Source organism: Mus pahari, chromosome 19 (genome assembly GCF_900095145.1).
Source record: "Mus pahari chromosome 19, PAHARI_EIJ_v1.1, whole genome shotgun sequence".
Taxonomy (NCBI): Eukaryota; Metazoa; Chordata; class Mammalia; order Rodentia; family Muridae; genus Mus; species Mus pahari.
In genome coordinates, this window is record NC_034608.1 from 14,360,549 (window position 1) to 14,375,634 (window position 15,086).

At 45.0% G+C, this 15,086-nt stretch overlaps 1 protein-coding gene across 2 annotated transcripts in view; it reads left to right on the forward strand.

Annotated features, from left to right (window-relative positions):
• Positions 1-13,576, forward strand: part of LOC110337129 (hereditary hemochromatosis protein homolog) — a 17,036-nt gene extending 3,460 nt beyond the window's left edge. For both annotated transcript variants that reach the window (XM_021219884.2, XM_021219885.2), the window contains 4 exons: positions 11,305-11,565; positions 11,768-12,043; positions 13,144-13,422; positions 13,527-13,576. In XM_021219884.2, coding sequence (XP_021075543.1) covers positions 11,305-11,565; positions 11,768-12,043; positions 13,144-13,422; positions 13,527-13,576 — 866 coding nt within the window. The remainder of the gene's footprint in view (positions 1-11,304; positions 11,566-11,767; positions 12,044-13,143; positions 13,423-13,526) is intronic.
• Positions 13,577-15,086: the final 1,510 nt, after the last annotated feature.

Below are 15,086 nucleotides of genomic sequence, written 5' to 3' on the forward strand. Positions count from 1 at the left end.
ACACACACACACACACACACTCAGTTCGTTACTTCACAACTTGCCTTCCAGGCACAATTGCTGGGTGTTACTATCCCCCACCTGGAAAAGTATGCCCTTACCAATTTATTATCTCCATCTCTCCACTTGCCCTAAACTTCAGTGGCTAGTCCCACCTAGCCCCTGCCAGACATCCTTGGCCACCTGACTGTTACTCCTTCTGAGACCTCACGTGGATTCTGGCTTCTTCTTCCTCCAAAGCATGTCAGAAAACTCCACTCTCTCCTTCCTGGCACCTGCCTTTTTTTTCCTGGGACCTGGAAGTCCTGCCTGTACCTTCTGCCGAGCAATTGTCCCCTGGTTTTCTTTACTGACAAATCAAGAACCAATTGATGAACAAGACCTCAGCATCAGAACTGGCCCCCTTCAGTATTCTTATAGTCATAATAGAATTATTTACTCTTTATTCATAACCCTGTCTTTTTGTGGTGCACACTGAAACCTGTGACCACATCCCTAGATCACAAGATCTGGAACTCAGATCACAAGATCAGGAATAAATGTTTTCTTTGCTCATTAACTTGTTCAAGTACAATTACGTGTTTATAACGCATGAAAGCTCATTGTTCTCCTTTCTATCATAGGCAACCCTCACTATTCTATAAAGGATGGGGTACATTCTATTCTTTTTCTTTTTTTTTAAGATTTATTTATTTACTATATGTAAGTACACTGTAGCTGTCTTCAGACACTCCAGAAGAGGGCGTCAGATGTCTTAAGGATGGTTGTGAGCCACCATGTGGTTGCTGGGATTTGAACTCTGCACCTTTGGAAGAGTAGTCGAGTACTCTTACCCTCTGAGCCATCTCACCAGTCCTCTTTTTCTTTCTTTTTTTTTTTTTAATGTATATGAGTACACTGTACTGACACACCAGAGGAGGGCATCGGATCTCATTACAGATGGTTGTGATCCTCCATGTGGGTAGTTGCTGGGAATTGAACTCAGGACCTCTGGAGGAGTAGTCAGTGCTCTTAACCACTGAGCCACCACTCCAGCCCCCACATCCTACTCTTATTCTAACTTTATCATATCTTTTTGGCAAAACAACTTACACCATCTCCTTAAACATTTTATCAACAACCCTGATGTTTTAAAACTATTTAAACTGAATCCGGAATTCTGTAAAATCATTAGCTCACCTAAACACTATTATTTTATGAAAGTTTGTCTTCATAGTGATCTGCAGGAAAATTGCCAGAAAGAGTGGGCTGTCTCCTGAGAAGGAATCACACCAGACTCTGGGCAGTGAGGGTCTCTCCATGCTCATTCACACCATGCTAGATACAGGAGGAGTATAGCAATGGCAAACATGAGAAGGAACAGCATCAGCAAGAAGCAATCCAGAGACAAACCACCACCATACACACCAGGGCTGTGCCTCTCCAAGGTACATCCATCAGAGCTGTGAGAATGATGGACCATCTCCAGAAACCCACGGCTCCTGCATGGCATCTGCCACCTCTCCCTTTCAGATTAGTTAAAGGAAGCCTGTGAAATTCTCTCTAGGCAGAACATACAGCAGATGAAGATGACTGGAAGAAGAAAGTGAAACTGTAGCGTGGAGTTTTTGCTACCCCACTTTAAGCTTCGGACCACGGTCCCAGCCCTGCCCAGGTGCTCTTGGATCCGTGGATGAAAGACACACGCACACACATTAGCTTATTTTCAACCTTCCTTCTTAGATCAATTGCTGGGTGCTTCTAATCTTCCGCTGCTATTGCGCCCTTCCCAATTCTCTTAGCTCAGCACCCTAAACCTGCCCTCAGCTTTAGTTGTTACCCTGGGCCCAGTAGGGGAAGTGTCTGATGACCACTCCATCCTAGATCTCACAAGGTGGGTGGCCTTTTCTCCCTCTGAAGCAAAGTAAAATCTCCCTTCCTCCCTGCATCTCCTTGCCTGCTCCTGAGGGAACCCAGAAGTCTGGCCTCTTCCCTTCTGCTCAACAATGAGCCCCCAGCATCTTTACTGATAGATCAAGAACCAGCTGGGGAACAAGACCCTAGCATTGAAATCACTCCCGACAGGAAACAAAACAATTAACCCTATAGTAATTCCTAAATTTAAAGGAAACTCCATAAGGGTTGTTTTTAACAAAAGTTCTAACTGAATTAGAAAAATAACTAGCTGCTTCTTCTGCAGGAGAGACTTGTAACCTAGAATGACTAATAGCACTAACCTGAGAATATAGTTTCCATAGTAACAGCAGGTTATGACCAATTCCAAACAGTTCGCAGGTGTACAAGCATTTGATCTCAAGACCGCTCTGACCTCTTACAGGACAAAGGAATAACACAAATCCATTTATAATTGACATGACACAAGCTAGTTAAGTCTGCCTTAATATTTTGACTCTGAGTCCCCATGTAAACAATGGCTTCCTGTAAAAGATTGGTTTTGTCTGTTAAACCTGTATCCATCTTTTTCTGTGCTAAGGAAATAGGTTGAGATAAGGAATTTATAAGGTGAGCAGTGTGCACCTGTTGTACCAAAGCAGCAGCTGAGGCTGACATAGGTCCCAGCACCTAGAATAAGTGTGGCAATAAGACTCTTTGACCTCAAGAGAGCATTAGCAACTCATTCCAGTGCATACATAGCAGAACCCTTATACCAAGGCTGTAAAAGATTAACAGGTAACAAAACATAAGGTGGCTGGTGTACAATGAGAAAAACATCATAGTGGAATTTATGCAACTAGTCAAATAGCATTTTTCACAGGAAATGTTATATACAGATTCATTTTTAGTAATGTTTCTATCCCCCGGGTACAGAATGGCAAACGGTGATATAACATAGCACTAGAATCCCTCGGGAGCATCAGGAGCCATGTCCTAAAATAATGATGGCTAAGGCGGGCGTGGAGAAAGTGGCAGGGATGGAAGTCTCTGCCTTCACGTTGCAGGGACACAGTTGCTAGAAGTGACGGCCTGTGCAAATGAAGACTGGCAATGCCCCTGCATGTGTTTCCAGTAAGATGAAGCAACTCTACACATTATAATATAAAGCACGTATAGGAATACCACACAATCCTAGAGGATTAGCAGATGCAGAAAGATCTAATTGCACCTTAAAAGAAATGCTTATAAAACCAAAAGGGAAGAATAAAGACCCCCCCCCCCCAGCGGTAGACGAAATGGTGCTCTGTTAACTTTCTGAGCCTTAACAAGAACGGAACGACAGCAGCTGAGAGACACTGGGCTATAGAAAAAACTGTGGAATTAAATCAGCCTATACACTGTAAGGATGCCAGAATGGAAGCCAGCAAAAGTTTTGCACTGGGGATGTGGATTTGTTTATATTTCCACAGGAAATGAGAAGCTATGACTACCATAAAAACTGATAAAAATTAGAACTGAGCAGGGCAGGTCTCCTGAAAACCTTGGTCAACGACACACACACAAAAAAATTATTTCATTGAAAATGTGTTTGTTTATAATTTCCCAATACACTCAGCACAATTGATGGCTTAAAACAGAAGTGGGCCGGGCCTGGTGGCGCAGGCCTTTAATCCCAGCACTCGGGAGGCAGAGGCAGGCGGATTTCTGAGTTCGAGGCCAGCCTGGTCTACCAAGTGAGTTCCAGGACAGCCAGAGCTATACAGAGAAACCCTGTCTCGAAAAACCAAAAAAAAAAAAAAAAAAAAAAAAAAAAAAAAAAAAAAAAAAAAAAAACAGAAGAACAGAAGTGGGGGAATGTGGTGATATTTTTTGAGAATTCTAGAATTTTAGTTTCTTTAAAAAAAAAAAAATACAGAAATATCGTGAGAACATGCTTTCCTTTTAATCCCAGGTGTAGGTGTTGGAGTCCACCAAAAGACCCTCACAAAGACCACAGAGATCACCATCACTGCAAACCACAAGAGGTTTTTATTATTCCAACATGTTGGGGACCCCCCACCCCTCAGCACGAAGGCAAAAGGAGAGACCCTGAATGAACAAAGAACACACTTTTTATACCTTGTAAGGGGCATATTTAGGCAACAGAGCTAGCTGGCTTATTCTAATTGGTGCAGCAAGTAAACCTTTCAGGCACTGGTTGGTTTGTATAGGGTGACTGACTACCTTGGTCTAGTCCCTCACTTTGCCTGCCCTTGTGGTTTTTCAGCAAAGAAACAGTATGTTTTGAACTTATGGGTCAGCTATTAATGTCACAACTATTAAGTCATGACTATTAATGTCAGGGGAATTCTAGCAACAAGGTCAGGGAAGTTTGTGGGTTTTCTCAGAATTCAGTGTGAGGCAGGGCAGGGGAGTTTTCCTGAGAACTGTTATTTTTGTTATGGTTATTTCTCTGAAAACAGTGAATATTGTTTTGGCAGCTTATAGGCTCAGTCATTTTGACCGCTAAAACTATATTTCTACATTTGTTTAGTCAGCCAGCTTCTTTATCTGGCTCTGTACTTGGCCTGCTAGTACAGTTTGGAAAGTCCTTTTCGAAGGGGGAAGGTACTGGGTGGTCCTGAATTCATTTTGGATATTACATAAGAATGTGAAGGTGTTTCTGGCTGTCTGCAGCAGCTGACCATGATTTGCCTCCTGCTCTGCAGAAGTATGGTTTTGTCAACTGCATATAGTTTTTGTTATTGTGTGATGTTTGGAATTCTGGGAACTTTTCAAAGGATATATATAAATGTGAGGGTCCAGGTGAGGGGGGGAGTTGGCTGTGGTTTGTTAGTAGCTGTGATCAAAGAAGAAACAAAAGAAAACAAATTATATTCAGGGATTTTCCTAATTCCTCCTTCCCTTCTATTCTTGTTTCTCTCCTATCTAGTGTTAGGAGCCAAAACAGGGATAAAGCGTGGGGAAAAGAAGAACCTACAAAGTAGCAAGGACCAGCTACAGTGAGTCATACAAGAGCTGTGATACTCTATCCTGGTATACATAAAAATGATCAGGAAAGTTCCCAGTCTGCCTATGGACTGCATTTATGGTTTAAAGTTTTATTTTAATGCTCAAGGATCTTCAACTAAATTTTGAGTTCAAATTTTTAAGGCTCAAACAGGGATAAAGCTATAAAATCCTAATCTTAAAAAAACTACTAACAGCTGGGCAATGGTGGTGCGCATTTTTAATCCCAGCACTTGGAAGGCAGAGGCAGGAGGATCTTTGTGAGTTTGAGGCCAGCCTGGTCTACGGAGTGAGTCCGGGACAGGCAGGACTACACAAGGAAACCTTGATATGAAAACAACAACAACAAAAATGCTACTATCTTGTAAACTGCTATGTGATTCATTTAGTGGCAAGTTTTGTTTAGCCTCCTGTATATGTTTTCAAGGTTAAGCCTAAAGCAAGTAACTAAAAACAAAGTTTGTTTAGCTCATATATATACCTAATATATAATGGTCCTCAAACTCTTCAGCAATCTGTTGAATATGACATTTAAAATGCTTAATATAAAATCTTCCCATGCTGGGCAGTGGTGGCGCACACCTTTGATCCCAGCACTCAGGAGGCAGAGGCAGGCGGATCTCTATAACTTCAAGGCCAGCCTGGTCTACAGAACTAATCCCATGACAGCCAGGGCTACACAGAGAAATCCTGTCTCAGAAAAAAAAAAGAAACAAACAAACAAACAAAAAAATGGCTTCCCATGATAGACAACATACAATGTACAAAGACTAACCACTGCCCCCAGTGAAGCCTTCCTTTGAGACCACGGGAGCCTAATGATAACGAATTTCTCTACCAGGGAAATGAGCCAATTCAAGCCAGATTAGAGTACATAAAGACAGGTATGTGGGAAGGGGGTGCCTTGTCGGGTCTGTGCCGAAGCATCCCTTCCCCCTGAGGGACCAGCCATGGTATAGTATAGAATAGAGTTTATTCGGGGCATGGGGAGGGGAGTTAAGAGGGCAGTAGAGGCAGAGAATGGCAGAAAGAAGGAGAGAGTAGAGAAGTAAGAGGCCAGCCATGAGCATGTGGACAGAGGGGGAAGGGGGGAGGGAAAAGCCCAAGAGGGCAAGAGAGGGAGAGATCAAGAGGCAAGAGAGCAAGGAGAAGTCAAGCAGCCCCTTTTATAGTGGGCCAGGTCTACCTGGCTGTTGCCAGGTAACTGTGGGGAGAAGCATAAACCTAACTGTTGCCAGGTAACTGTGGGGAGAAGCATACCTAACTGTTGCCAGGTAACTGTGCGGGTGGAGTTTAGACAGAATGCTAACAGGTTTATTGGGAAGCAGCTCTCAGGAGGGTTCACTGATCCCAAGCAACAAGACCAGAGAAGTCACCATGAACAAGGAAACAGAAGGGAGGGGAGGAGAAGGAGAGAAAGAGTGTGACCACACAGGGAGAGAGAAAATCCAAAGAGGGGGAGAGAAGAAAGAAGGAAGGAAAGGTCAACATGGTTTGTATAGGCAGAGCCTCTGGTGAGGGCAAGCCCAGCCCCTGGACTGGAAAGTTCAGGGTAGAGGGTCCAGTATCCTGTATGCCAGGTAGGGGCTGAGGGATGCAGGGAGAACTTGGAGGCCAGGACCACTCTGTTATGTTAAATATGAACCTCAGCTGTTTGCCCCAGATCTGAATTCAAACACCTAGAACAATAAGCCAGGTAGGGGGGAAATCTCTGTCATTTAAAATGATAAGTAGGCCATTCGGGTTATACTTTCAGCTGTAATTTATCCTTCTCAGATCTCTGATGAAATTGACTGCATCAGTTTAACAAGAAGAACAACAAATAAACAAACAAACAAACAAACAAATAGCCCCTTCCCCAGGGCTGCAGCGACCTCCATAGTTCATTTAAATCAGAGCTCAGGCCTCCCTATCCTAGAGCTCTTCAGCAGAGAAAGACAAGCAATTTACCCCCCAAGGACATAAACTCAAAGATAGTTTTAACCCAAATTCATTTCTGGGTTCCCAAGTTTTTACTGTAAGTCAAAGGCATGGTTGACAGCTCTTTCTACAATGTAGATTTCAGTATAGATTACAAATAGTGGCAATACGTATCTGAAATCTATATCTCTTTTTTTTGTTGTTTTGTTTTTGTTTTGTTTTGTTTTTCAAGACAGGGTTTCTCTGTGTAGCCCTGGCTGTCCGTCCGTCCTGGAACTCACTTTGTATTTTCTGGCCTCGAAATCAGAAATCCGCCTGCCTCTGCCTCCTGAGTGCTGGGATTAAAGGTGTGCGCCACCACTGCCCAGCTTCTCTTTTTATAAACAATCCTTTTAAGTCAACTTGGATCCCCCTTTCACAGGTCAAACAGTCTCCAGGTAAGTAAGTTAAATTTCCCTACCTACCGCCTATTCTCAAGGCTGGGATCCCTCTCTCCCCTTCCCCCCCACCCCACCCCCCGTTTTGAGACTTCCCTCCCCCAGCTACCAGGACCATGAAGTGCACACCCAAGATAAAAATGTTTGCCTAAACTCTGTCCCTAGTCTATCTGGCTTGGAAGCTTTCAAACCAACCTTAGACTGCTCCAGCAACTCACCAGCCCCAGGAGTCCCCGCAGATACCTCCAGGGTGGCTAGCCCCAGGAGGTCTAGCCTCACAAACTGCTTCAAAGCTGCCTAAGCATCCTAGCTCCAGATGGTTCCACTGAGCGGACTCCAGGGTGAAACAGCCAGATTTTCCCTCCCCCTCCCCCCCTCCTTTTCCCACTCCCTCTCCCCCTCTTCTCCCCTCCTCCCCTGCCTTGGCCAGCATTCCAGCTTCCTTGGGAAATGAAGGCCCATGGCCTTGGGAACAATGATGCCCCAATGTCAGCAGGGTGTACTTATGGGAAGATTATGTTGCCTCTTATCATTTATTTATTATCAACAGAAAGGCTAGAGTGGTATGTAGCAGAATTTTAGCAGAGCCATTGTGTCTGGCATGAACTCTGGACTGACGGGACCCAGGCTTTGAAGTGAGTAACCATTTGTAAATAGTGGTTGTTATGTGGGATTTATGGAGTTGCTCTTCCAAAGGATGTACAAAGCAAGCCATTGCATAACTTAGTCACAGACAAACCCGGAAAACCAGGAAGTCTATGGCTGAGAATTGCTTGGTTAATGGTTTGATAAAAGTGCCATTTGTGTAACAATAAAGAGCTTCTGAAAACCCCCTGGCTGCCCAGTCCCTCAGAGGCTGATCACCTGCTGCTGAAAAGGTTAACATCATTCTGCTTTCTCAGAATTCTAAACTAAACTGCTGAGGTGATGATTTAACATATCAAAGTGGACCTGGCCATCAGGTTCTCCCAGCAGCCCTCAATCCCAACCTGTTACAGGGTCCTCCTTGCTGGCAGACCCTACCCCATACCCTGAACTCTACAGCCCAGGGGCCAGGCTGCCCTTTCCCCAGCAGCTCTTCCATATCCAGCCATTTTGGCTATGTGGTTCATTTATTTATTTATTTATTTATTTATTTATTTATTTATTTATCTATTTATTTATTTAATCCTTTTGGACTCTTGGCCTCCTGGGTCTCCTCTCACCCCTCTCCTCATATGCCTCATGGTCATGTGCACCCTAGACTCTCCTAGACCTGTGGCTATGCTCTCCCTTTTACCTACCATACCTAGGGCCAGTCATAGCCACCTTCTTCTTCTTCTTCTTCTCCTCCTCCTCCTCCTCCTCCTCCTCCTTCTCCTTCTTCTTCTCATTCATGGAAGAAATAATCAACTTAAATTTTATTAATAGAACAATATTTTCCGTAGGTTCTTTGCCAGTAAGTTCTTAAAGCATGTTCTTCCCATCAGCATTACGTCTATAGTCTTCTTGTAAATAAGGAACTACAGACAGTTGCAGAGAATTATGACATACATAACTTTCTATAATACAATTACCTTGTTGATATACAATTCCAGTAGGCAGTGAGGAGGAAGAAGGATAAATGTTAAGGAAGAATTAATTCCATGAAGTACAGCTTCAACACCATTGTTTAATAAGCTAAACTCCCGCTTTGCTTCAGATGTTATTATTTTTATAGAATTTAATGGAGAGGCACCAGAAAACAACTTAAAAAGCAGACTCGAGCCGGGCGTGGTGGTGCACACCTTTAATCCCAGCACTCACACCCTCAGTAGTGATGAGCAGAAAAGAGCAGACCCAACTGGCATGGACCATAATTTCAAATTTTGCTATTTCAGTTTATTTACCATGAGAGTTAAGCATTTGTTTAAGTACTGATTAGAAGAGCAGGAGAGAAGAATGTCATCATTATACTGAAATACCTCAGGAGATTTAATCAGCACTGTTAGCATTTCCTCTAGGCTCCTTCTAACAGTTACCTAACAACAGCCAGGTAGAGCCTGGTTCTGATATAACAGGACCCTCCCTGTCCTCCTCCTTCTCCCCCCGCTTTCTTCCTCTCTCCCTCTCTTATTCATTCTCTCTTTCTCTCCCTGTCCTCTTTCTCTCTCCCCCACATGTTCCCAACTGGCCTCTTCTCTTCTTTCTCTCTCCCCCCTCTCTCTCTTCTCCTTTCCTTCTCTGCCTTTACTCCCTTTCCCACACCCACGTTCCAAATAAACTTCATTTTATACTGGACCTCAGGGGAGGGGGAGTGCCTCAGCATGGGCCCACTAAAGCACCCCTCCCCCCACATTACAAAACATATCAAGCACTAGGTCAGGTGCTACTGAAGGGAAATGAAATTTAAAATGAAATTTAAGGCCTGGGATTCATGCAACTTATGTCCAGAGAAATAGTTGTTTGTAAGTTTGGAAGCCTGAGGCAGAGAGCACAGTGAGACAGGCCTGGGCACGCCCAGGCAGGCCATTGTTGGAACATTCCTGGGACTGAACCAAATGTTCTGCTGACCCGCCCCTCTGGTCTCCTAGCATTCCTGACTTGCACGTACCATCCTGCAAATGTGTACGTTTAAATGAGCCAATCACGGGTAACCGCGCCAATTCTTGCTAGCCCCGACCCCTCCCCCTACAAAAACCCCTAGCTTTCCAGCCTCGTGGTCAGTGCCTCTACCTCCTGCATGAGGTACGCATCGGCCCAGAGCCTCCACCATTAAACTACCTCGTGGGGGGTTTTTTTGTTGTTTTTTTTTGGGGGGGGGGTTGTGGGTTTTTTTGAGACAGGGTTTCTCTATGTAGCCCTGGCTGTCCTGGAACTCACTCTGTAGACCAGACTGGCCTCAAACTCAAAAAACCACCTGCCTCTGCCTCCCAAGTGCTGGGATTAAAGGCGTGCGCCACCACATCTGACTCTACCTCGTGTTTTTACATCAAGGTGGTTTATTCGTGGTTTTTCGGCGTCGCCTTCTTGAGACTAAAGTGGGGAAGGCTCCCCACGAAAGTCTTACACTTTATGTTCTACTTGCAATTGTTCCTGTACTAGAAGTTGGGCCAGTTTTAATTTTTCCCAATGGAGGGACTTTATATTCAGTTACTCCACATTGAGGGAAAACAAGCAAACAAAGAAAAAAAAATCTCTAAGACAGCAGAGCCCTAGCCCATGCTGCCACAGCTTAACCCACCCACCATTCCTTGGAACTCAGGTGTAGCTTGAGACACAGCTCTCTGCATTCAGTAAACCCCAGGCCATGTGGCCATTGGCAGTTATGAGTCCCAGTCCCTCCAGCCCTGTTAGACCTGCTGAAATGTGTTCAACAGAAAATTCTCACCCCACCCCCCTCACCACTCTGATTCTCTCTTTTTTCTTTGTTTTTGTTGTTGTTGTTGGTGGTGGTGGTGGTGGTGGTGGTTGATTGGTTTGGTTTGGTTTGGTTTGTTGAAAAAGGTTTCTCTATATAGCCCTGGATGTCCTAGAACTTACTCTGTAGACCAGGTTGACCTCAGACTCAGAGATCCACCTGCCTCTGTCTCTCAAGTGCTAGGATTCAAGGCATGCACCACCATCCCCAGACCAAGAAATACACTATTGTATTCCAGCTTGCAAAATAATAGACAGGGATTTTATTACCTGCCCCCGCAGCCTCCCCCACTTTGATGGGCTCTGATTCCATTAATTACTATGAGTTTCAGATTATCAACATTTATGGTTCTTTGCTTAGGAAGAAAGTTGCAGAGCTCTTGAGTATTTTGTTTCCTTGGATGTTAACAAACATCTTAATAATTGTATGAAATGCATTATGTCAAAAGACTGAATAGAACCCATGTTTATTTCCATTCTCTCAGGGTCTCCAGCCCTTGAGTGAGGGGCCTTAATTTCCTAATCCCCTGCTCACAATACTTCTCTCCTTTCCTCTTTCATGCTATAACAAAACACTCCACATTCATACCCACAGCAGTACAATCATCTGTGTTCAGTCCAAGCCAGAAACTGACTGTGAAAACCATCAACCTGTCGATTTTGTTCCCATCTCCTCCTCCCTCAGGAACCCACACTCTGCGCTATATCAGAGCCCATTCTCTGGAGGGATCTGAGAAGACCTGGCTCCTGGTCCTAATATATGTAGATGAAGAGCTCTTCCTGAAATACAATGGAGACAGCAGGGAGATGGAGCCCTTGGGATGCTGGATTAAGGGCCATGGGGGAAATGAGACCTGTGCAAGAGAGACTAAGAATCTGTGGAAGGAGGAGGAGAGACTCAGGGGGATGATGGCTGAGACTGTAAACCAGAAGAGCCAGGAGAAAGGTAAGTGTGGAGAACCAGAGGCACACAAGTCCCATCTATGATCCCGAAGCCATGATTCTGGGCAGGGCACAGCCAGACTGAATTGAGTAAAGCAATCATGCTTTCAAGGGGCAGAGCACTGGACAGTCCCTTCTAGGCTGAGGTCTCAGGGAGTGTGGTTCAGGGACAAGAAGGTGACAAGTTCCTGCCTGGGGTGGGCCAGGCCTTCATACTCTCCAGGCAACCTTGGGCTGTGAGCTTCTGAGAAATGGGAGCACTAGAGGCTTCTGGCACCTGGGCTATGATGGGCAGAACCTCCTCACCTTTGACCAGAAGACTCTCACATGGACAGTGGATGTACCCTCTGCCCAGCAGAACAAGACGTTCTGGGAGACACGTGCACCCAGAGCTGATCGAGTTAAGACATTCTTGGATGACATATGTCCTGCTCAGCTCCAGAGACGCCTCGCTTCCTTGAGAAATGTCCTGCAGGATACAGGTACTGACAAGGGGATCTATCTCTCCATTAGCCTCTTTCTCTGGGATGTTCTGAATCTAGAAGGAAACAAAGCTAGTTATGAACAATTGGGCTTGGGTGGTAAGATGTTTGGTCAGAGTTAAGACAGGACAGAAGGGTCCAGCCATAGAGCTGGACTACAGATTCAAATGCAAGCTACCCAACCCATGATCCATATCCAGGGTCCTTCTCCTGAAGCTCAGCTCTTTGTTTTTGTTTTTTAAGACTTATTTATTTATTTTATGTATATGAGCATTCTGTTTTCATGCACACCAGAAGAGAGCATCAGATACCATTACAGAGCCACCATGTGGTTGCTGGGAATTGAACTCAGGACCTCTGGAAAAGCAGCCAGTGCTCGTAACAGCTGAGCCATCTCTCTAGCCCCTCTGCTTTGTTTGAGAAAGGTTACGTTTTCTGTTTTTGAGACAAGGCTACATAGCCAAGGTCAAACTCCAGGTCCTGCATTTGCCTCTTGAATGCTTGGATCACAGGTATGCACAGCTCTGCAAGGTCCTTTAAGGTGCAGTCAAAGTTGCTCCTTGGCTAAGTCTCATTCATGATTTAAAAAAGGGAAAGGAAAGAGAGAGAGAGAGAGAGAGAGAGAGAGAGAGAGAGAGAGAGAGAGAGAGAGAGAGAGAGAGAGAGAGAAGAGAATTCCCCTTGAAATGGGGTTAGGGTAGACAGTGAAGATGCTGTTAACCAAAAGTCCTTATGAGCAAGATCAAGGGTCAAGCCAAGAGACAAAGAATTAGAGTCACAGCTTGGCAGCACCTCTCTGTCTCCTGGAGTGTGTGACACCAGCTTTGTGGTGCAGAGTCAGATTGTCAGCCATTTGATTAGAGAAGACCACTGTCCCTACGAAGTCATCTGCTCGTGTACTAGGTTGATCACTGGCCTCATGCAGTCCCCTGGGAGACAAGGGCCTCCCAGTTATCAGGCATCACTGCAGCTGTGTGCTGTACTCCCCAGCACTGGGCACATCACCTGGGCTAGGGGCAGAGGTACACATGACATGGTGGTGGTGGAGTTTCTGCCCTCCGCATCTCACCATTCAGCAGCTCTTCCTCATCTTCTCCCAGGCCCCCCAATGGTGACTGTGACCTTCAGGAACTATCCAGTGGGCAGGGTCACACTGACATGCCAGGCTTTTAATCTGTATGCCCGTGTGGCCACCCTGGCCTGGCTTCAGGATGGGAAGCCAGTACAGCAGAAAACCTTTGGACCTGAGACCATCCTGCCCAGTGGGGATGGGACCTACCAGGCCTGGGTGTCCATTCGGGTTCTTCCTGGACAGGAACCACAGTTCAGCTGCTACCTGAAGCATGGCAACCACAGCGTCATGCCGACGGCTGTCTCTGGTGAGGAAATGGGACAACCACCCACCTCAGGGGTTGGGAGACAAGAGCAGGAAGGACCCACAGGACACACAATGACCACCCACTTCACGGCTGGCTGGTTGCAGGGCATACTGCTGAGGACAGTCAGGACGCTGCCAGCTCTGCTACAGCCTAAGCTGGATCTGCACTCCCTGTTGTTGTATTGGCGGTGGCACTGGCCAGAGCCAAGTGAATCCAGAACACAAGAGAGGAAACACCAGGTAAGGAACTCCTGCTGGGGAGGTCTGGTTTTCCTTCTAGCCTGTGCCTGGTGGCAGCTATTTTTCCTTCTCTTCTTTGATGTTGCAGTTAGGAGGGAAATGAGTGGGATTCTTCCTCATCCTGGAGGCTGTTGAGAAGCTGGGCCAGGCAGAAGGATGATGTCAATCAAAAACAAACAACCCAGCTCTCACAATGAAGGGGGTAGAATATGGTTATTCTGCAGCTAAATATGCCTGACTAAGACCTGGAAATGCAGATTTAAGTTTCCACTAATACCGCGTTCCAGTGCAGTAACCGTCTGCTAAAATGTTTATTGTAGTAGGACAGAGAAAACCATCAATCAAGATAATTTTCAAATACATTAAAGGAAACATCAGGGGTTCCAGCAAAGAGGGGCATGAATCTCATGTCATCCTTTAGCAATCCGGATGGTAGAGACTATGGATCCCTTGATACATTTTAAAGGTTTCAGCGGCTTGTCACAGTCAGAAATGGACAAAAATGGCTAAAGAGAGCCTCAGGATAATCTTCAATATTCTAACTACCGACAATCAGGAAGTTCACTCCATTGGACTTCAACATGGCTACATCTGTGTGTGTGTGTGTATGTGTGTGTGTGTGTTTTGTGTGTGTGTTTTGTGTGTGTATGGTGTGTGTGTATCATATATGTGTATGTGTGTGTGGTATATGTGTATATGTATATATATATATATATTATATATTTGTCTGTGTGTCTGCCTGTCTCTCTGTCTCCATGGTATGTGTGGTATATGTTTGTATGCATGTATTTATGTATGTATGTATGTATGTATGTATAGTGTATATGTGTTTATGTATGTATGAGTAGTGTGTGTGTGTGTGTGTTGAGTATGTGTCTGTGTGTATATGGTACATGTATGGTATATGTGTATATATGTGATGTGTGTGGTATATGTATATGTGTGTATGCATATTGCATATGTGTCTGTGTGTGCTGTATGTTGTGTCTGTCTGTCTTTCTGTCTGTCTCTGTTGTATGTGCGGTGTTTGTATGTATGTATAGTATATGTGTGTATGTATGAGTAGTGTGTGTGTCTATATGTGTTGAGTATGTGTCTGTGTATATATGGTACATGTATAGTATAGGTGTATATTTGTGGTGTGTGTGTGTGTGTGTGTGTGTGTGGTATATGTGTGTAATATATTTGGGGCAGTGGACTGTGCCAGGAAACTTGGTAAGGTTGAGTGCGTTCAGAAACCCTGGAACCCTCAGGCCTGAGGATGATAGGTAGTTCACATATTCCTGACCAGGTCCCTGTCACATGACCATGACACTGCATGGAGAGGACCATGGCAATCAGTCACATAGGGATAAGACCAGAAGCCCCTCCACATGCAGATGAGGCATCCCTAACATCTCAGACCAAGCCAATAGAAAGCATCTG